Here is a 22,352-nt window from a genome sequence, read left to right as displayed (position 1 = left end):
TTCGCGTTAGACAGCTTACTTCCTTGTTCTGTGTACGAGTGGACGTGTTTGTTTCCTTGTGACTCTGTTGTTCGATCTTGTTGTATTCGTTCTTTCCTTCGTTGGTCGTGTCCGTCCTCTCCTGTTGTGTTTTTGTTCGCGGGCCTCTCCGCGGGTCCCGCCGCGCTTTCCGTCATTGCTACTCCGCGACCGTCCTGGTCGCAGTTACAACAATAGGGTACGACCACAAATCACAACTGGTGCATGTCCAGGGCACTGCAACCAGTGCGACCTACGTAAATGACGTCCTGCAGCCCGTAACCATACCCAGAGGCCATTTTTCAGCAAGACAATGCATGACAACATGTTGCTGAGCAAACTCGTGACATTTTGGAGTCACTGGATGTCAGCTTTTTGCCCTGGCCCTCCAGATCACCAGACTTATCGCCAATCTAAAATATGTAGGATGTGGTGAAACGACGGGTGCAGCGCTATGATCCAATGTCAACAACCACAGATGAACTTTGGAACCAGATGAATGCGACATGGATGGCTTGCCACAGAACGGCGTTCGCGCCTTATACGCGTCAATGCCATCACGCATGGAACAAGTTATCCGGCCGCATGACGGATACTATGCCTACTAGACAACGAGACACATGCTGAACCAAGATGACTGAAATATTAATCATTCCTGCAGAACATAATTATGTTCATGTCCTGTGAATATGAACGTGTCCTCTAGTAGTTAAGGGTATTCTGTTTTTTGTTTTTTTTCTGAACGCGAGTGCAGTAAAAAGACCATTTTTGCCAGGTTTTTCCGCTGAATCGTGCATGGGCTAATGGTACTCCCATGAGTCTCAGCAAGACTACCGTAGACTACATCAAATGCTAAAAAGAACCAACTGATTTTGTCCATTTCCCCAAGTTGGGGGAAGTATGTAATATACTTCGCCCGGGTACCGCTGGACAGTTACACTATGACGATCCTTCTGCTGGGTATACAAATGGCTATGGGCCGAAGGGCTATCTAGAACACTTGACCCTGAAGAGGTTGAATGATCATCCAACCAGTTGCAAATAAAGATTTATTAGTCCTTGACCGTGGTTTCGATAATTTTTCAAATAATGAAATCATGATCAAGGGCTAATACACCTTTATTTGCAACTGGTAGGCTGATCTTTCAACCTCTTCGGATATGCACAGTTGCTGTTTCGCAGCCTCGTTTAAGATTTTGAAACACTTGACCTATCATTTTATCACCAATACAACAGGAGCTATGAGAACCGGAAGTTCCCGTTTTTGTGCGCGATGTTTTGGAACATGCGATATTGCTGTGCCTGTGTTATTCTCGATTACAATACGAAGTTCCTTCGCACATGCTTTTCCAAAGGAACAGGCACTGCGGTGACTGGAGCTGTTGTGAAACACATTAAAATGTGTTCACAATTGCGAATATGGACAACCATCAGCCGAAGAATGAAATGATGACGATGAAAATTTCTGCGCCAGCCGGAGTGGCCGTGCGGTTCTAGGCGCTACAGTCTGGAACCGAGCCACCGCAACGGTCGCAGGTTCGAATCCTGCCTCGGGCATGGATGTGTGTGATGTGTTTAGGTTAGTTAGGTTTAATTAGTTCTATGTTCTAGGCGACTGATGACCTCAGAAGTTAAGTCGCATGGTGCTCAGAGCCATTTCAACCATTTTGAACCATTTGAAAATTTCTGCCAGGCCGGGACTCGAAACTATATTTTCCTCGTATCGCGAGCGGTCGCCTTACCATTTGGCTAACCGTGAAGACTTTCGGCCAGACCCGAACTATGCGTTTACAACCTGTCCTCGTACATTGCGGATTTTCCCGTTTTATTGCCTGGTGTCGGCAAGGGTTGAATTCTAATAAGCGGTTACAATAGGTTACAGGTTGGGATAGTTATGCAGAAATGAAGAGGCTAGTACAGGATAGGTTGCAGTGCAGACGTCTTCGGACTGGTGACAACGTACGCAAAATGACCCTCCAATACCCTTAACAAAAGCCCAACTGGCGTATCTGAGACGACATTGCATAATGAGAGTTATAGTAGATGCCTTCCGCTTTGTAGTACTCACCGTTGACGACGTTGGTGAGATCCGTCATTTCGTTGAGGGCTTCGTACGTGGGCTGACCGCCGTGCCTCTTCAGCACCTGCCGCACGTGCTGGCGTACCTCTTCCTGCAGCTCCGCGTTCCGCGCCAGCTCGTACAGACAGAAGGACATAGTCGAGGACGAAGTGTCGAACCCGGCGTTGAGGAAAGACATCAGCTGGCCTGCGATCAGCTCGTTCGTAAGTTCTACAGGAAGAAGCACCAAATTAGTGTTACGCTGCAAGGCAAATACACTACAGTCAGTAATGCACATGAATGAGTCCAAACTAATATACAACGAGGCGACAAATGTCATAGCCATATGAACATATACAAATGGCTGCAATATTGTGTATAAAAGACAGAAAAGTACCCGGGTGATACACGTGACAAACTTTACGGAGGGGTTATTCCCGCATGATTAGAATTAATAGTCTTGGAAAGCGATATTGTTGTTGAAGTTAGACGCACGGGACATCGCATTTCGGAAATCGTTACGGAATTCAGTATTCCAACATCCACAAGATCAAAAGTGTGTCGAGAATAACAAATCTCAGGCTATCCTCTTCATTCGTCAAATCACGGGGTCGCGGGTTCGATTCCCGGCCGGGTTGGGGATTTTTCTCTGTCCGGGGACTGGGTGGTTGTGTTGTCCTCATCATTTCATCATCATCAACGTCATTCGTGACACTGGCTAGATTGGACTGTGTAAAACTGGACTGTGTAAACATTGGGACATTTTACAGGCGCTGATGACCGCGCAGTTGAGCGCCCCACAAACCAAACATCATCACCATAACCATCATCAGTCATCAGACAACGCAGTGGCCGACGACCTTCGCTTAACGACCGAGAGCTGCTGCGTTTGTGTAGAGTTGTCATTGCTAACAGACAAGCAATACTGCTTGAAATAACCGCAGAAATCAATGTCGGACGTACGACGAACGTATCCGTTAGGACAGTGCATCTAAATGTGGGAGGTAATGGGCAATGGCTTCAGACGACCGATGTGAATGCCTTTGCTAACAGTACGAAATCGCCTGCAGCGCCTCTCCAGGAATCGTAACAATATCGGATGGACCCTAGACGACCGGGAAACGGTGGTTTGATCAGATGAGTCCTGATTTTAGTTGGTAACATCTGATGGTAGGTCTCGAGTATGGCGTAGACTCCACGAAACCAAGGACTCAAGCTGTCAACAAGGCACTGTGCCAGGTGGTGGTGGCTCGATAATGGTGGGGAGTTTGTTACGTTGGATGGACTGGGTTCTCCGTCGAACAGAACGGATCAATGAGTGTAAATGGTCATTTGCGGTTACTTGGAGCCAATTTGCAGCCATTCATGAACTTAACGTTCCTAAACAACGATGAAATTCTAATGCATTTCACCGTGCCACAGTTGTTCGCAGTTGTTTTGAAGAACATTCTGGATAACTGGAGCGAATGATTCGGTCTCATAAATCGCCCGACATGAATACCGTCGAACGTTTATGGGTCATTATCGATAGGTCAGTTTATGCGAAAATAGTGCACCAGCAATACGTTTGTAATTATGGACGGCTGTAGAAGCAGCTTGTTACATATTTCCGCAGGGGATTTACAACGATTTTTTGCGTCCCTGCCACGTGGAGTTGCTGAAGTATGCCTGGCAAAAAGAGGTCAAACGTTATATTAGGAGCTACCCCATGCTTATGAGATCTTAGTGTGTTTCCTGCAAGTGATGAGACACAGCTTACAAGAAGTTAAGGAAAATGTTCTAAACCGTCTAGTACAACTGATAAATAATTCTTTACTCACTGCCGGTTTCTGTCTTCAGATTATCTGCAGGGATCTCACGTAAAACTCTTTACAACGCTCCACGGTAATTTAAATGTTGCGTAAATGAATGTAATCGTAGACGGCCGCGGTAGCCGAGCGGTTCTAGGCGCTCAGTCCGGAACCGCGCGGCTGCTGCGGTCTCAGAATCCTGCCTCGGGCATGGATGTGTGTGGTGTCCTTAGGTTAGTTAAGTTTAAGTAGTTCTAAGTCTAGGGGACTGATGACCTCAGATGTTAAGTCCCATAATGCTCAGAGCCATTTGAACCATTTTTTTTTTTCAATGTAATCGTAAATCGAAAACAAGGTTACTAAATTATAAAATTGTAACTTACTGAGTTTTTTATCTCCTGCCTTCGCTTTCTCGTTTGCAATATCTTCTTTAGAGTCCTCGTCATCAGAAAGTCTGTCTTCCTTGATTTTCAAGAGTAGATCAACCACATCGTTCCGTACGATGCCGTGTTCTTTCCGGTGCTCGATGAGCTGTGGATAGAAGTAGTGCATTTATAGTGCACAACAGGTAAAATTATGAAAACACTGGTCATTACTTCGCCTAGCAAATATGCAATCAATTGAATCCATGTAATTCCAAATACAACTCTCAAACATTTTTGGTGCATATATGCAGACAGAAGTGACGGATGAAGATTTGTACGTAAGCTAGGTTTCTCCCGCCCGTTAGGCAGATGCGCTACCCTATCACTCCTTCCTCCTCAATCCAAATTGCCATCCATTCCTCATGCCACTTGGTATTCTCCCCAAACTCGAACAGCATCTTAGAGGTTCTGCAGCTGTGCCGAAATATCATCTTAGCATCGGAACAAAACGGGGGTCCTGCTTGACAACCAGGAATAGGTGCATTAATCAAATGAATCTATGTGGTTCCAGCGACATTTTCAATTCTCAAAAATTGGTGACGGAAAACCCCAGTAATGGTGTTGGAGTTTAGGGGGAATACCAAGTGGACTGAGGAGTGAATAGAAATTTGGATTGGGGAGGGAGACGTGCTGGGGTAGTCATCTGTCTCTAAGCTGGTCATAGGTTGTGTTCCAAAAATGTACAGCGTAGAGACAGAAATGGCGACACTTTCTGCAGGACCTGACCATCATTTTGCAGAACAATACTCAAGCACGTACAGTGCAAGCTGTTACTGATTTGTTTGCCTGATGGGGCTGCTAAGCGCTATACCATCTACTTTACTCCTCTGAATTAAGCCCTCGTATGTTCAAGTCGATTTCTAAACTGAAGGAAACATCACGACATTCGCTTCAGAACTGCTACAAAGTCATCGGGTAATAGACCGTGCCGCTCAAACTGTCAACACAACTGACACTGCAATGTGGTGACTACATTGAAGGTCAGTAAAACTTTGCAACACCTATCTGTTCTGTACGAGCTGTAAATAAATAGTTGCCACTATTAAAGTTCCAGCCCTCATAAAATGTAAGAGCCAACCGGTTGCACACGACGATTTTAAAAACATATTAACCAGGTTTCGACAGCTCTAAGACTATCTTCATCAAAATGGTAAAAGTTACATTAATTCACGTGATAACTTTTAGATTTTCAGCAATAGTGCTGTCGTCAAATAACGTGTTCCACGAGTCAAGAATATATATATATATATATATATATATATATATATATATATATATATATACAGGGTGTTTCAAAAATGACCGGTGTATTTGAAACGGCAATAAAAACTAAACGAGCAGCGATAGTTAAACACCGTTTGTTGCAATATGCTTGGGACAACAGTACATTTTCAGGCAGACAAACTTTCGAAATTACAATTTTCAACAACAGATGGCGCTGCGGTCTGGGAAACTCTATAGTACGATATTTTCCACATATCCACCATGCGTAGCAATAATATGGCGTAGTCTCTGAATGAAATTACCCGAAACCTTTGACAACGTGTCTGGCGGAATGGCTTCACATGCAGATGAGATGTACTGCTTCAGCTGTTCAATTGTTTCTGGATTCTGGCGGTACACCTGGTCTTTCAAGTGTCCCCACAGAAAGAAGTCACAGGGGTTCATGTCTGGCGAATAGGGAGGCCAATCCACGCCGCCTCCTGTACGTTTCGGATAGCCCAAAGCAATCACACGATCATCGAAATATTCATTCAGGAAATTAAAGACGTCGGCCGTGCGAAGTGGCCGGGCACCATCTTGCATAAACCACGAGGTGTTCGCAGTGTCGTCTAAGGCAGTTTGTACCGCCACAAATTCACGAAAAATGTCCAGATAGCGTGATGCAGTAATCGTTTCGGATCTGAAAAATGGGCCAATGATTCCTTTGGAAGAAATGGCGGCCCAGACCAGTACTTTTTGAGGATGCAGGGACGATGGGACTGTAACATGGGGCTTTTCGGTTCCCCATATGCGCCAGTTCTGTTTATTGACGAAGCCGTCCAGGTAAAAATAAGCTTCGTCAGTAAACCAAATGCTGCCCACATGCATATCGCCGTCATCAATCCTGTGCACTATATCGTTAGCGAATGTCTCTCGTGCAGCAATGGTAGCGGCGCTGAGGGGTTGCCGCGTTTGAATTTTGTATGGATAGAGGTGTAAACTCTGGCGCATGAGACGATACGTGGACGTTGGCGTCATTTGGACCGCAGCTGCAACACGGCGAACGGAAACCCGAGGCCGCTGTTGGATCACCTGCTGCACTAGCTGCACGTTGCCCTCTGTGGTTGCCGTACGTCACGTTCCCAGTCCGTTGAAATTTTTCAAACAGATCCTTTATTGTATCGCTTTTCGGTCCTTTGGTTACATTAAACCTCCGTTGAAAACTTCGTCTTGTTGCAACAACACTGTGTTCTAGGCGGTGGAATTCCAACACCAGAAAAATCCTCTGTTCTAAGGAATAAACCATGTTGTCTACAGCACACTTGCACGTTGTGAACAGCACACGCTTACAGCAGAAAGACGGCGTACAGAATTGCGCACCCACAGACTGCGTTGTCTTCTATATCTTTCACATCACTTGCAGCGCCATCTGTTGTTGAAAATTGTAACTAGTGTAATTTCGAAAGTTTGTCCGCCTGAAAATGTACTGTTGTCCCAAGCATATTGCAACAAACGGTGTATTTCTATCGCTGCTCGTTTAGTTTTTATTGCTGTTTCAAATATACCGGTCATTTTTGAAACACCCTGTATATATATATATGATCATATTCTTGACTCGTGGAACACGTTATTTTATATATATATATATATATATATATATATATATATATATCACTGTTGCTGAAAATTTAAAAGTTAAAATTTGTTATGTGAGTTCATGTATCATTCTGCTGAAGATAGTGTTAGAGGTATCGAAAGCTGCTTAGTGTGTTTTTAAAAAAGTTGTGTGCAAGCGGTTGCCTCCACAAAATGTTTAAAATATCAAAACGAAAAAGAAGTTTACGATGTATGGAAAGATGTACAATACACAATACGTGCAAGAGCCGAGATGGCTTCATAGGCCTGACAGTTATACAGCTCTCAGTCAAAGAGGCATAACGCAGGGATACAGTCTTCCTCCCTTAATGATGAACCTTTACATCGTACAACTAGCGGTCAAAATCAAAAAAAGAAAACAATGTCCAGAAGATGAATTCAAAGTGAAAGGAGGGAAGAATTACAGGACTTGTTAAAAGAAATGAACAGCTTAGTGTAAGAAGTGGCGTTTCTTGCACGACGAAATCAGAGTAGGATAAATGCCGAAATAAAGAAATGTAGGTTTTTGCCTTCTGGAAATACTCCTATTTAAGTAAACTGGTAGTGTGTAAGTACGAACCTTTCCTGTGTTCTGCACAAAGTAGTCCTCTACTTTCTTGCTGCCAGCCCGGATATGGAGGAAGGACATCAGCTTAGGAGCGAAGAAAAGTAATGTCGTTAGCATCCGTCCCACCAGATTCTCTCTGAGGATATCCCGTAAATTTACTCGAAGCAGAGAGTTGGGGTCCTCCAGAGAGCCAGCGTTGACGCCCATGAAGATGGAGCAGACCACGTCCGTCGTGTATCGCGCCATGACGTCCTTGAGCTCGACTGCGCTGCCTTAGGGACACGTGGAAAAGAAACAGTATATATATAAATAACGTTTTCTTCACACGCACGCTGCATGCTAGACGACAAATGGAGTTCTTACAACAATTAACCACATATCACTAATCATTATCCACTTATCTGGCAACCCTCCAGCAAAATACTATGTTCTTCATAGAAAAAATTATGACATGTCTGAATAAATACGAAGGGTGGGTTATTATTATGCAGAAGCCGTGAACGAGTATCTCGAAAATGGTGAAACTGCTTGTACGTTCCCGTGAGCACCCATGGAAAGAGGTAGGAGGGCTAGGGGCTAAATGGTTGGACTTCCACGACTCTTCACGGATAGTAGAGTTCGGAGGTTTGTCTGCTCTGTATAGTAGGCTGGATGGTGATCAGTGGCAGTTCTGACGAAAGAGCACAGTGCTGGCGCCCGCACAAGTGTTTCGGGACACAACGTTCATCGTACATTGTTAAACGTGGAGCTTCTCAGCACACCACCCTTAAGTGTTGACATAATGACGTCATCATTAAGACGGCAGTGGGCATGGGGCGATTGGGATCCGACTGTCGATCAATGGAAACGTGTCGGGTCTTGGAGTGAATCACATTTCTGCAACACTAGGTCGAGGGTCGTCTCCACAAACGCCTTCATCGATGTGGACAGTGGCTCGAAACGTGCAGCGCCGCACGGAGGCAGGCTGGTGTGTGAGCAGTATTTTACTGCGGGAGACATTCTTCTGCTCTTGCATGGGACCTGTGGTAGTAATCGAAGATACTCTGACAGCTGCGAACCACCTGCAGCTCTTCACGTTTGACGTCTTTCCCGGTGGTGATGCAGTATAACTGTCAGTATCTCGGAGCCAGAACTGTACTACAGTCGTTTGATGATAATGTAGTGAACTCACGTTGATGTCTCAGGGACCAAATTCGCCTGATATAAATCCTATGGGCATATGGGTCGCTATCCGCAAATCAGCGGCCTGTCATTTACGCGAACATGACCTGAGGATAAACATAGAACGCCACATATGTCCACAAACCTATCAACAAACTGTAGGAACACTGGCACGCAGAATCAGTGATGGATTTCGTCCCAAAGACTGGCAAAAATGTTATTAAACAGGTGATCATAACGTTTCCGCTAATCACTGTGTGTAGATTCGTTTGTATGACTTGTTCTCTGTCCGTGTTCGAAAAGATACCTTCCCTGAACCAACCTTTACATTTGCTATAAATTGCCTCTTTTATTACACCTCTGCCATTTAATTAAAAAAAAAAGTTTGCAGTAGAACATTTGAGAATAATGGCTGCTACAGCGAGGTGTCAGTAACAGGGGATAAAGATATTACTATGCTATGTACATTACAGCTGCTAATGAAAACTGCCATTGAATGACTGTTATGTAGATGTTCCACTTAATTTTATATTAAAACCTGTGTGAAATAGCTTACTGCAATATAGCTCCTACACCGTAGGGGTAAAGGGAAGGGGTAGGGGTGGGGAGAAGAGGTAGCGTCGTCGGCAACCCTGTTGTTTTTCCACCATTTGAAGGTGTATTATTGGCAGTTTCTGAATTTGCTGACATATTAAATTATTAAAGTGACCTATTTACTATATGCGGTAAAATCCATCGTCATTTATTCGTAAGACATATCGGCACTATCACCGTAGATATGACAACACTTCGGAGCAAAGGGGGGAGGGAGAATTTGGAAGCGTTCACTTTCTAAACTTCCACAAAATACAGCTTGTGACAGAAACTTCATAACAATGCTATTGGAGATTTCTCTAATTTTTACCTATCTTTAAAGAAGTACAAGAAATAACATAATACAAAGTGACGATTATGCGTCAAAAGTTTCTTCTGTTGGCTTGAAATGTATTAACTATTCAGTCTGAAAAGAAAAGTTCGTTACCTTTAGAGGCTTCGGTTTCAAGAAGACGAGTCAGGTTCTGTCCAACTTCATTTACGAGATGAAACATGAGCTTGATTTTGCCAGAAGTGAAAGCTGGACTTAGAACAGTACGTAATTTCTTCCATCTGTAAAGAAACAGAAATCGTATAAACTACCAAACGCTTTTCTAGAACAACATAATTTCAAAATCTAGAGATATCTGATAAGAACTTAGATGTGCACAAGCAGCTACAAGTATTTATTGGGCAACTAGTACTGATTTAGTATCAGCAGTACGGTAGTCATAGTTCCTTCTTAAAGACACCTGGTAGTTAACAGTATTGCTCACTACAGTTGACAGTCTCAAAGCACGGAGCTTTAAAGTGAAAAAGACATTAAATAATAATAATAATTTGTCTTTAAGGTATACTATGGTGGCAAAATTCATGGGATACCTGCTGTATCGTGTCGCACCTCCTTTTTCCGGGCTTAGTGCCGCAACCCCACGTGGCATGGACTAACTCGAAGGCCCCTGCAGCAATAAGGAGCCGTTGTGCCTCTATAGCCGTCCATGACTACGGAAGTATTGCCGGTGCGGGATTTAGTGCACGAACCAATCTCTCGATTATGTTCCATAAATGTTCGATGGGATTCCTGTCGCTGATATGGGTAGCCAAGTCATTCGCTCGAAATGCTCAGAATATCCTTCAAACTAATCAAAATATCCACGGGTGTACTGCCGGTCTACAGTGTCCAACGGGCACAATATTTCGCACCAATGACGACCTCATAAACCGTGACTGTGGCTATAATCTTAGCAAGGCTTGGGAACCAGCGATTGGGTTAATCAAGAGTAAATCGAGCAAACGTATAGTTGTGATGACCACGGCGGACAGAGCCATCACACCGACGTCATCTCAGATGCCGTCGCCATCTGTTCCACCGCGCGACCCTGGCGCGGGGCGCGGACGGCGGAGGGAGTGCGCCGCGGGCGGAGGGTATTTAAATCGGCCGCCGCCGCGACCGAACCCAGTTTCCTCTGAGCAGCCACAGCGTACGGATCTTCGTACTGGCACGTACACAGGAGCTCAGTCCGTCAGTTCACCTGATGATGGCGACATGTATGATCGCCGAAATATTGTGCCCGTTGGACACTGTAGACCGGCAGTACACCCGCGGATATTTTGATTATCAAATACTCCGGGAGGAATTCAAGAATCACATCCTTCAAACTAATCGCGAGCAGTTGTAGCACTGTGACATGGAGCATTGTTATCCATAAAAATCCGATCGCTGTTTGGGAACTTGAAGTCCATTAATGGCTGCTAATGACCTCCGAGAGGCCGAACGTAACTATTTCCACTCAATGATCGTCTCAGCTGGACCGGAGGACCCAATCCATTTCATGTAAGCACAGCCCACACAATTATGGAGCCACTACAAGCTTTCACGGAGCCTTCTTGACAGCTTGGCTTCGTGGGGTCTAGGCAATATTGGGGCCCTACCATCAGCTCTTACCAACTGAAGTCGATACATCCTACCAGGGCACGGCTTTAGAGTCGTCTAGGGTCCAAATGATATTGTCACGGGCGCAGGAGAGATTGTGCAAGCGATGTATAGCTACACTCCTGGAAATGGAAAAAAGAACACATTGACACCGGTGTGTCAGACCCACCATACTCGCTCCAGACACTGCGAGAGGGCTGTACAAGCAATGACCACTCGCACGGCACAGCGGACACACCAGGAACCGCGGTGTTGGCCGTCGAATGGCGCTAGCTGCGCAGCATTTGTGCACCGCCGCCGTCAGTGTCAGCCAGTTTGCCGTGGCATACGGAGCTCCATCGCAGTCTTTAACACTGGTAGCATGCCGCGACAGCGTGGACGTGAACCGTATGTGCAGTTGACGGACTTTGAGCGAGGGCGTATAGTGGGCATGCGGGAGGCCGGGTGGACGTACCGCCGAATTGCTCAACACGTGGGGCGTGAGGTCTCCACAGTACATCGATGTTGTCGCCAGTGGTCGGCGGAAGGTGCACGTGCCCGTCGACCTGGGACCGGACCGCAGCGACGCACGGATGCACGCCAAGACCGTAGGATCCTACGCAGTGCCGTAGGGGACCGCACCGCCACTTCCCAGCAAATTAGGGACACTGTTGCTCCTGGGGTATCGGCGAGGACCATTCGCAACCGTCTCCATGAAGCTGGGCTACGGTCCCGCACACCGTTAGGCCGTCTTCCGCTCACGTCCCAACATCGTGCAGCCCGCCTCCAGTGGTGTCGCGACCGGCGTGAATGGAGGGACGAATGGAGACGTGTCGTCTTCAGCGATGAGAGTCGCTTCTGCCTTGGTGCCAATGATGGTCGTATGCGTGTTTGGCGCCGTGCAGGTGAGCGCCACAATCAGGACTGCATAAAACCGAGGCACACAGGGCCAACACCCGGCATCATGGTGTGGGGAGCGATCTCCTACACTCGCCGTATACCACTGGTGATCGTCGAGGGGACACTGAATAGTGCACGGTACATCCAAACCGTCATCGAACCCATCGTTCTACCATTCCTAGACCGGCAAGGGAACTTGCTGTTCCAACAGGACAATGCACGTCCGCATGTATCCCGTGCCACCCAACGTGCTCTAGAAGGTGTAAGTCAACTACCCTGGCCAGCAAGAACTCCGGATCTGTCCCCCATTGAGCATGTTTGGGACTGGATGAAGCGTCGTCTCACGCGGTCTGCACGTCCAGCACGAACGCTGGTCCAACTGAGGCGCCAGGTGGAAATGGCATGGCAAGCCGTTCCACAGGACTACATCCAGCATCTCTACGATCGTCTCTATGGGAGAATAGCAGCCTGCATTGCTGCGAAAGGTGGATATACACTGTACTAGTGCCGACATTGTGCATGCTCTGTTGCTTGTGTCTATGTGCCTGTGGTTCTGTCAGTGTGATCATGTGATGTATATGACCCCAGGAATGTGTCAATAAAGTTTCCCCTTCCTGGGACAATGAATTCACGGTGTTCTTATTTCAATTTCCAGGAGTGTATTAGCAAAGGCACTCTCGTCAGTCCTTTGCTGCCATAGCCCACTAACGTCAGATTTCGCCACACTGTCGTAACCGATACGTTCGTTGTATGTCGCATATCGAGGTCTGCAGTTACTTCATGCAGTGTTGCTTGTCTGTTAGCACTGAGAATTCTATACAAACTCTGCTGCTATCGGTCGTTATGTGAAAGCTGTCGGACACTGCGTTGCAGGTGGTGAAAGGTAATGCCTGAAATTTTGTGTTCTCGTCACAGTCTTGACGCTGTGGATGTCGGAATAATGATTTCCCTTATGATTTCCGAAATATGTTGTCCCCTGCGCCTAGCTCTAACTACCGCTCCGCATTCAAGGTCGGTTAGCTCCCGTCGATCGGCCATAAGCACGTCGGAAACCTTTTCACATGAATGACCTGAGTACAAATGACAGCTCCGTCAACACGTTGCTCTTTTATACCTTGCGTACGCGATACTACCGATATCCCTACATTTGCAAAAAGCTGACCCATGTTTTTTCACTCAGTGTAAAATTTTAGTTGCAGTTCGTGCACACAGAAGTTTTTTTTCTTTTTTTTATAATTTGTGTGCTACTTGTCCCTAACAGTCTACGAGTACTGAACGTTTTGAATCCTGGAAGTGTTATATAACAAGTGGCTTTGATTTAAAAGAAAGTAAACGTAACATCGACGATAACGTTGATCATGTAAGGGTGCTACAACCAAATGCTACTCTTTTAAGCAGGTACTTTCAACGTGACGGAGCCCATTACAAATTGCTATAGCCTTGTGACAGATGTGCACTCTATACTCAAATGCTGTTGTCATTCTTTTAATCAGCTCAGTTTAAAAAGAAAAAAACAAGATTGTGGTTTCAGATTGTGTATTACTCCTAATATTAACACCATTCTAAAAATTAGAGACTGTATTATATTGCTGGCAGTATGCAGACACTCGACCAAGTCCGTATTAGAGACAACATGAACATAGTAGAGATTTTTCGATGAAACTCACCCAGGACCGTGTTGGCCAAAAAGCGACATGCCAATGACCGGGTCGGCAACAGGATCGATTTTCGCGTTGGTGGCGTAGAAGGTGGAGAAGTCTGTGGACATTATGCGCCCCACAAGCGCTGGGTCCTTCACCATCAGCAGCGGCTGGTCGAACGCGAACATGCCCATGAAGCGGGCGTCACCAGCCATGTGGTAGCACTCCAGCACTGGTTCCCCCATGTGCTTCCGGCCGAGCACCACGCTGCCCATGTTGCCTACGAAGGGAGTGGGCTTCCAGTAAGGGATTCCCAGCTTTTTCCAGTAGCCGAAGTTCCGCGTCATGTACCAGTACAGCAGGGGTACCAACAGCAAGACTGCGTCCAGCAGCCAACTGCCCGTCATCAGCGTCATGGTTTAGATGCTTTCCAGTTTCGATACCTGTCAAGCAAAGATATAGTAGCTAAGCGGGAGCTTTAGTACATTTGAGAGAAGTACGTTTTAGTCTTAGTGATATTCCTAACACTATACGATATTCAGTACTTGTTAAGAATAATTGTGCAATGTTCCTTCGGACATGCATGTATGCATGTCCAAACGAACAATGCATCATTCTTCTTAACAACACAAGCACTGCAGTATCGTATTTATCCACCGATACGAGGCGGAGACTTTCAACTAAAATGTCCTCCCCCGTACGGGAATTACTGAATGTGTGTACGAGTGCAGGAAGTTGGTCTTTGGTCATAAGTCATGTACGGATAGCCAAAGCATTTGACGTAACCACTCGCCCACAGCGGAATATCTGGGTTCGAGTCCCGGCCTGGTACAACTTGGTGTCGAGACTCCTTTAAGCAGTGATGGTTGTCCCGTATTCGCAACTGCGACTACATTTCATGTATGTTTATAACAGCCTGAAGTAAAACTCGAAGTTAAGACTATGCGAAAAAAAATTTCAACGTAATGTTTAATCTGTTAATGAAGTCTCGTTAGTCTAAACAGTTTCCTGTTGGACTGAAGTAATAGTTACTTGTATACACACATTTTTTCTGTACTGTCGTAGTGCAGTATGCGAAAATATCTCATTTGGCCGGTGAATTTACATTATTAAGGGTAACTAAAATTTAAATGCATATAAAGCAAAAGCTAATGTTGAAAGTTGTTGGGAAATCGATACAGCTGCCTTCCTCCTCTTTGTAGATGCTACGTAAGCTGCAAGAATAACAATTCTTAATGTAAATTGTTGTTGACCTTCCGATGTCAGTAACATGTTTGGGTACTGATTTCAGCTTCAACCTTTATGTTACCGTTCCAAAATTTTGAAATATTCCAACTACTTTGTCGATGGCAACATGATAACTCTTTAGTTGTACGGTTAGAAGCACATACAAATACAGGGCTATTATAAATGATTGAAGCGATTTCATAAATTCACTGTAGCACCATTCATTGACATATGATCACGACACACTACAGATACGTAGAAAAACTCATAAAGTTTTGTTCGGCTGAAGCCGCACTTCAGGTTTCTGCCGTCAGAGCGCTCGAGAGCGCAGTGAGACAAAATGGCGACACGAGCCGAGAAAGCGTATGTCGTGCTTGAAATGCACTCACATCAGTCAGTCATAACAGTGCAACGACACTTCAGGACGAGGTTCAACAAAGATCCACCAACTGCTAACTCCATTCGGCGATGGTATGCGCAGTTTAAAGCTTCTGGATGCCTCTGTAAGGGGAAATCAACGGGTCGGCCTGCAGTGAGCGAAGAAACGGTTGAACGCGTGCGGGCAAGATTCACGCGTAGCCCGCGGAAAATTGGCTCATGCCACAACTGGAGACCGACAGCGCCGACTTCATCTGTCAACAGGATGGTGCTCCACCACACTTCCATCATGATGTTTGGCATCTCTTAAACAGGAGATTGGAAAACCGATGGATCGGTCGTGGTGGAGATCATGATCAGCAATTCATGTCATGGCCTCCACGCTCTCCCGACTTAACCCCATGCGATTTCTTTCTGTGGAGTTGTGTGAAAGATTCAGTGTTTAAATCTCCTCTACCAAGAAACGTGCCAGAACTGCGAGCTCGCATCAACGATGCTTTCGAACTCGTTGATGGGGATATGCTGCGCCGAGTGTGGGGGGGGGGGGGGGGGGGGAACATGATTATCGGCTTGATGTCTGCCGAATCACTAAAGTGGCACATATCGAACATTTGTGAATGCCTAAAAAAGCTTTTTGAGTTTTTGTATGTGCGTGCAAAGCATTGTGAAAATATCTCAAATAATAAAGTTATTGTAGAGCTGTGAAATCGCTTCAATCATTTGTAATAACCCTGTATAATGCGAATGGTTACAGTATCATCTAACAAGCGATCTGCTTACTTGTTAATGGTTTGATACGTGTGTACATATCCAACGCATTGTATTGCAAGTCTAAATGCCACTCAGATAAACATTTGATATTAGATAAATTCTTTTTTTATTCAGAAACCCTTAAACTTCCACAATAATTACATGGGGACATTTGCGAAAGGGCTTCATTTGGAACTATGGGGAAAGTATTGATTTTCATATGATTCCTTTGATTTGATGTTATCTGTCGGACAGAACACGGGGCGTTTCTTTCTTTAACGTTGTTATTACAGATTCAGTCATTTTGGTATCCTTATGTACTGCAAACATTGACGAAGCGGAAATTTACTGGGAACTGTATGCAATGCTGGACCGTGATTCGAACCTATGACCTTTGCAATTCTCCGGCATGTTGCTCTACCAGCTAATCTAGGTAAGGATGACTCACAACCGGCCAACAAAGCTTCACTTCGCCCAGCGCTTCACCTCCTACCTTAAGAAATTCACAGAAGTACGCCTACATAACTTTCGGGACCACCACTCCCAGAAGAACGGAGATTGTGCAGAAATACACAATGTGATCTAAAGTATCCTGACACCCACAAAAACATACGTTTTTCATATGTGCAATGTGCTGCCACCTACTGCCATGGACTCCATATCAGCGACCTCAGTAGTCATTTGACATCGTGAGATAGCAGAAAGGGGTGTTCCGCGGAATTCACGGACTTTTAACGTGGTCACGTGTTTGGATGTCACTTGTGTCATACGATTTCCACACTCCTAAACATCCCTAGGTCCACTGTTTACGATGTAATAGTGAAATGGAAACGTGAAGGGACACGTACAACACAAAAGCGTACAGGCCGATCTCGTCTGTTGACTGACACAGACCGCCGACAGTTGAAGAGGGTCGTAATGTGTAACAGGCAGACACCTATCCAGACCATCACACAGGTATTCCAAAGTGCATCAGGATCCACTGCAAGTACTATGACAGTTAGGCGGGAGGTAAGAAGACTTGGATTTCATTGTCGAGCGGCTGCTCATAAGCCACACATCACACCCGTAAATGCCAAACGACGCCTCGCTTGGTGTAATTAGCAACATTTGGCAATTTAGCAATGGAAAAACGTTGTGTGGAGTGACGAATCATGGTACAGAATGTGGCGATGCGATGGCGGGGTGTGAACATGGCGAGTACCCGGTGAACGTCATCTGCCAGCGTGTATAGTGCCAACAGTAAAATTCGGAGGCTGTGGTGTTAGGGTGTGGTCGTGTTTTTCACGTAGGGGTCTTGCACCCCTCGTTGTTTTTCATGGCACTACCACAGCATAGGCCTACACTGATGTTTTAAGCACATTCTTGCTTCCCATTGTTGAAGAGCAATTCGGGGATGGCGATTGCATCTTTCAACACGATCTAGCACCTGATCATAATACTTAGCCTGGGGTGAAGCGGTTACAGGACAAAAACATCCCTGAAATAGCCTGGCCTGAAAAGAGTCCTGGCCTGAATCCTATAGAATATCTATGGGATGTTTTGGAACGCCGACTTCGCGCCAGGCGTCACCGACCGACATCGATACCTCTGCTCAGTGCAGCACTCCTTCAAGAATGGGCTACCATTCCCAGAGAAACCTTCCCGCACCAGATTGAACATGCGCCTGCGAGAGTGGAATCTGTCATCAAGTCTAAGGGTGGGCTAACACCATATTGGATATTAGGATTAACGATGAAGGGCACCACGAACTTCTAAGTCATTTTCAGCCATGTGTCCGGACACTTTTGATCACATAGTGTAGCTTAGCCAGGATCTGGACAGCTAAATGTGCGCTGATCAGAAGCCTTCGTGTAGATTGTGCCGATGTTCCGAACCGGGATCCGATTCTGAGACATCTGCAAAAGTTCGAAACTCAAGTCCCAGCACCGCCGCGTGGTTTTAGTCTATTTGAAAGTTTTAAATCGGCACACACTCACAAGAAAAGTGGTAATTCACTCTGGAAACAGTTGACTAACCCCAGGTACGAACCGGCATCAGCCACAACGTTATAAACAGCCACATTGTTTCAAATCAGCTTGCTTTCCGCTGTAGAGTTGAAATTCGTCCCAGAACCTAGTGAAGTCTTCAATTTATAGTACCCACGTGTATCATAGCTGTATTTCATTATTTCCTACTAACAAATCGTACGTCACTCTACACAGTACTCCGTTACATACACACCACCATATTTAACAGTGAGAAATGGAAATCCGTGAGCCCCTTTAGAGAATAAGATGAAAAATTAATAACACAAGACAATTAATGTGTTAAAATCGGGATACATCAACACAACAAGGTTCCCACTTCATTTGTGCCGTGCTAATGTCTACAAGGCTCGTAATCACAAGTTCGTAGATTGTCCTTCGTACAACGGTGATACTAGCGTTGGATTGCGATTGCAGGAGAAGGTTGTCGCCCGATGTGCTCGTTGGGTTCTGATTTATTTATGTAGGCCTCAAGCTCGTTGTAGCGTAAATTAATGTCCTGTGATGTCAATTTCTGTAGCGTAATTTTTATTCAAAATTATATTTGTGTGATGTCTTGCCATTGTACTTGTAAGTAAGGCTGCTGACGCTTGCACGTAACACAACTGCATCATTTCACACAACTGTAACGTATAATTTGCTGCTGTGCTTTCGTAACTCATGTACGAGTGTGCAGTAGTAGAACTGCGTCTCAAGTTCCGGCAACAAACTAAGCAAGCTCTCCCCAATTAAGTTCTGAGATCGTTCATTATGTCAGGAGTCCCTCATGGAATCCGAGAACAAAGGATATAGAGCATCACCTAGAAAGTACACCTAACCTAGAATAGTTATTAAAAAAGCACGAAAACCACACAAACTTGTAAGTGGAACACTTTTGGTCAGTCCAAGAGGCAAATACCAAATTTTTCACTACTTATTGTACCAAAATCATCATGAAGGGTAAGTAAAAGTCTTAAGAATCTCATCAAACTCTGTGGGTACTGTGGCACAACAATTTACGTTTAGCTCTTGTACATACTGCACAAAAACCGAGAAGGAAACATGTAAATGCATGCATAGTTTTTGGCTTCAAATATTCCTGCACAAACGAAAATCAACGAAAGCTATGACCATTCAATGCTTATATCACTACGAACAAAAGTGACTTAGTTATCAGTATGTGAATGAGCAGAGATCAAACCCCAATGATACCGAAGTTCGATATGGACCCCATATCGGTTGATAAGTAATCTTAAGTATAGATTAAACAGCACTTCTTCGGAGGAGCACTGACAACGTATAGAACTCTCCCATCCTACAAGGAAAGCATTACAATTGTAAAATTACCAAAAGTTATGTTTGACCTGTGCTTTAGATAGTATTACTACTCAGGGACCATATACGTTGAAAGCACCGATGATGGCTGTTAATCAGTTAAAATCGATTTGCGAAAGTAAATAAAGAAAACATCATTTTGCGACTGGTTGCTGCTTATTTGGAATTTTATGGTTTACGGTCGCTGCACAACTTGGGAACCATATGGAGCCTACCATTCATTACAATTCTTTTAAAAACTGCCCTCCACATCACTTAACTCTCTGTTCAGTAGAATTTTTCAACTAAGCCGAAATGAGGTAAATTTAACAAAAAGTATTTCTTCACGACGAACAACGCATGTACTACCGAGCTTTCCTTATGTAGGTGGCTCATGTTACCACGCACGGAGGGAAGCCAAGAATCTTTACAGGCATGTACATCCACAGAAACAGACGTAACTCCGCATCCGCCTCAGCGAATTCTGATGAGACCATTGCTGTACCAATTACCAGTTACAGTTAAACGCAGATTCACATAATTCGGAAGATGAGACAGTTATGAGTCAGCATGTCACCCAGTGGAAACTGATGTAGTATCGAATCAGAATTTTACAAATCCTGGTGCAAAAATTGTTAACTAATTCTCAGTACAGAGAAATCTAGCGTTTCGCACTCCACGAAACGGAATAATGTCATAACGTTTGACTAGACGCCACTAAACCACAACTACGTATAATCACTCCTATCGCACAGATATGTGCAGCGATGCGAAGCGGAACGGTTATGAGTTCAGGTTTAAAAACCAGTGATAGTCTGCGATTTATGTTCCGAATACTACGAAATCCTACGCTTGTCTACGAAAAAGAATGCTTACGAAACACATTTGTCTCCGTGGAAGCGTGTGGGACTGAAACAACACCGAACACTTAGTTAACACCAAGAAGGGCAGAGAGAACAGGCCCCAAGTTCGATTGTTTGACGGCACTGTCTTGTAGAAATTATGATATTAGTACTGGTAGCTGTTCTTCCTCAGCTGCTACGGAAATTATTTCTGTTGCTAACCAAACTCGTTTCAACAAATTATTTTGAATTTTCTCTTTAGTCTACGAAGCGAATAAAAATGTATAAATAGCTATATATATTTTGTCATGAGGTGAACACCATTTTTGTGTAAAAAATATGCATATAAAGTCAAGCTAAAATGTTGCTCTGAAGCACTTTGTACCTCAGTACAACATATTCACGGCTAAGCGAACCAGTATTTCTTTTTATTTTACCTGCAACCGCTAAAAATGCCTAAATTAACCAGGGGGAACCTTATTGTTGCCTAAGGATTTCAACAACATAAGACGAGTAGAAAACCAGAGCACTATAATAACAGTGTCAACATATAGGCTATTCACATATCGCTAAATCGTACTTACACAATCCCAAGCAGCCGGTTACAGGGTGGAATGAAGCCGCTACGTAATGTTCCCACGGAAAGTGAGGGAATAAGATAAGGTGATCAACACACAAAGCTATAAAGCAAATAAGATAGAATTCATATTTCCCTCCGTCCTTTACAATTATTTTCGGGATACAGAAATTGGAAAGATCTTGGAAAAGTCATTAAAGATTTGACGTATTGTGGCAGACCCACAAATTGCACTGAGATATAAAATGAACCGTAGATGGATACTATGTGTCATTTCCGGCAAATGACGAGTCGGAACCATGTGTATTATTCAGTGAAACTTATATCCGTATTTTAAACACTGGATACAGGTGTGGCTCGAGTAACACACACATAGAATTGTCATGACAGAGGAATGACAGGTCGATAAATTATTTACGTTTGCATTGTAAACAGAGTATGGTATAATATGAATTAATATAGAGCCACTTGCAGTCAGACACAAAAGTATTAATGGCGAATTCTGTGTAGACAAGAAGAGAGTTGTTGGAGCTGACTTACCGCCAGTAGCAGAGATTCGCAGCGGACTGTGTTTTCGCAGTCCCTGGCCTTCTCTTATGTGCGATTCTGCGGTAGCCGATAACCTTGGACCCCACCCCTGGGGCGTTACGTAATACTGCTCGCGTGTCCAAGTGTTCTGAACCAATAGTGACCAAGCTTTTCAGCATATGCGTCGCAGATCGCAGATGGAGATAAAGGCCATTGCCCTGATAACAATATTGGGGCTTCCACCAGCAGCGAGTATTTAATAAAATGTCTCTTGATAAGATGTGACAGTTGAGCTATGGACTAGATTCAAGGAGCGTAACAGAATACTTTTATTATTTGTTCTCTTAGAACCACCCGTTTTTAGACCCAGTTATGTCTTAAATCCTTCATTCGGTCCCAGAAGAGAAAAGTCAGTTTTCAGGCTGAGACAGATATCCTCTATCTTCATAAATTTATTATTGAAAAATGAATCGAGTCTCCAGAACCCGTTGTGGTGCAGTATAATTTCATTTATAACTGAAAAATAAATCGAGTTTGCTGAACCCGTTATGGTACAGTATAATGTCAGTCTCAGTCACTCACAGAATAAGGATACTCGTCGTAAATGTTCTTGGGCTACAATTCATGTTGTCTCGGGAATCAGATGTCGAATTCATGTGGACTGCTAAAATCAGTGGTGAACGTGGTCATTATTTGAGAAGGAATTGCACTTTACATATCACCTATTATGTTGATGGACAGTCATTGTCATACGACTACACTAAAAAAAAAGAGTTTTACGCCTACAGATGTCACAATGATACCGTCTAACAGTTCCAGCAACCTTAATAAGGAGCTCAGTTCGGC

General features: G+C 44.5%; 1 protein-coding gene across 1 annotated transcript in view; it reads right to left on the bottom strand.

Annotated features, from left to right (window-relative positions):
* LOC126100827 (cytochrome P450 6j1-like) overlaps nucleotides 1-21,565 on the bottom strand; it is a 29,843-nt gene extending 8,278 nt beyond the window's left edge. Inside the window, exons 1-6 of the mRNA XM_049911475.1 lie at nucleotides 21,519-21,565; nucleotides 13,912-14,327; nucleotides 9,881-10,005; nucleotides 7,711-7,970; nucleotides 4,251-4,398; nucleotides 2,087-2,308 (exon numbers count right to left, since the gene is read on the bottom strand). Of these exons, the coding sequence (XP_049767432.1) occupies nucleotides 2,087-2,308; nucleotides 4,251-4,398; nucleotides 7,711-7,970; nucleotides 9,881-10,005; nucleotides 13,912-14,300 (1,144 nt within the window). The 5' untranslated portion in view covers nucleotides 14,301-14,327; nucleotides 21,519-21,565. The remainder of the gene's footprint in view (nucleotides 1-2,086; nucleotides 2,309-4,250; nucleotides 4,399-7,710; nucleotides 7,971-9,880; nucleotides 10,006-13,911; nucleotides 14,328-21,518) is intronic.
* Between the last annotated feature and the right edge of the window lie 787 nt (nucleotides 21,566-22,352).

Source organism: Schistocerca cancellata, chromosome 9, assembly GCF_023864275.1.
Source record: "Schistocerca cancellata isolate TAMUIC-IGC-003103 chromosome 9, iqSchCanc2.1, whole genome shotgun sequence".
In the NCBI taxonomy this organism is placed as follows: domain Eukaryota; kingdom Metazoa; phylum Arthropoda; class Insecta; order Orthoptera; family Acrididae; genus Schistocerca; species Schistocerca cancellata.
The sequence above is the reverse complement of the archived record's forward strand: the minus strand, read 5'-3'. Positions and strand labels throughout refer to the sequence as shown.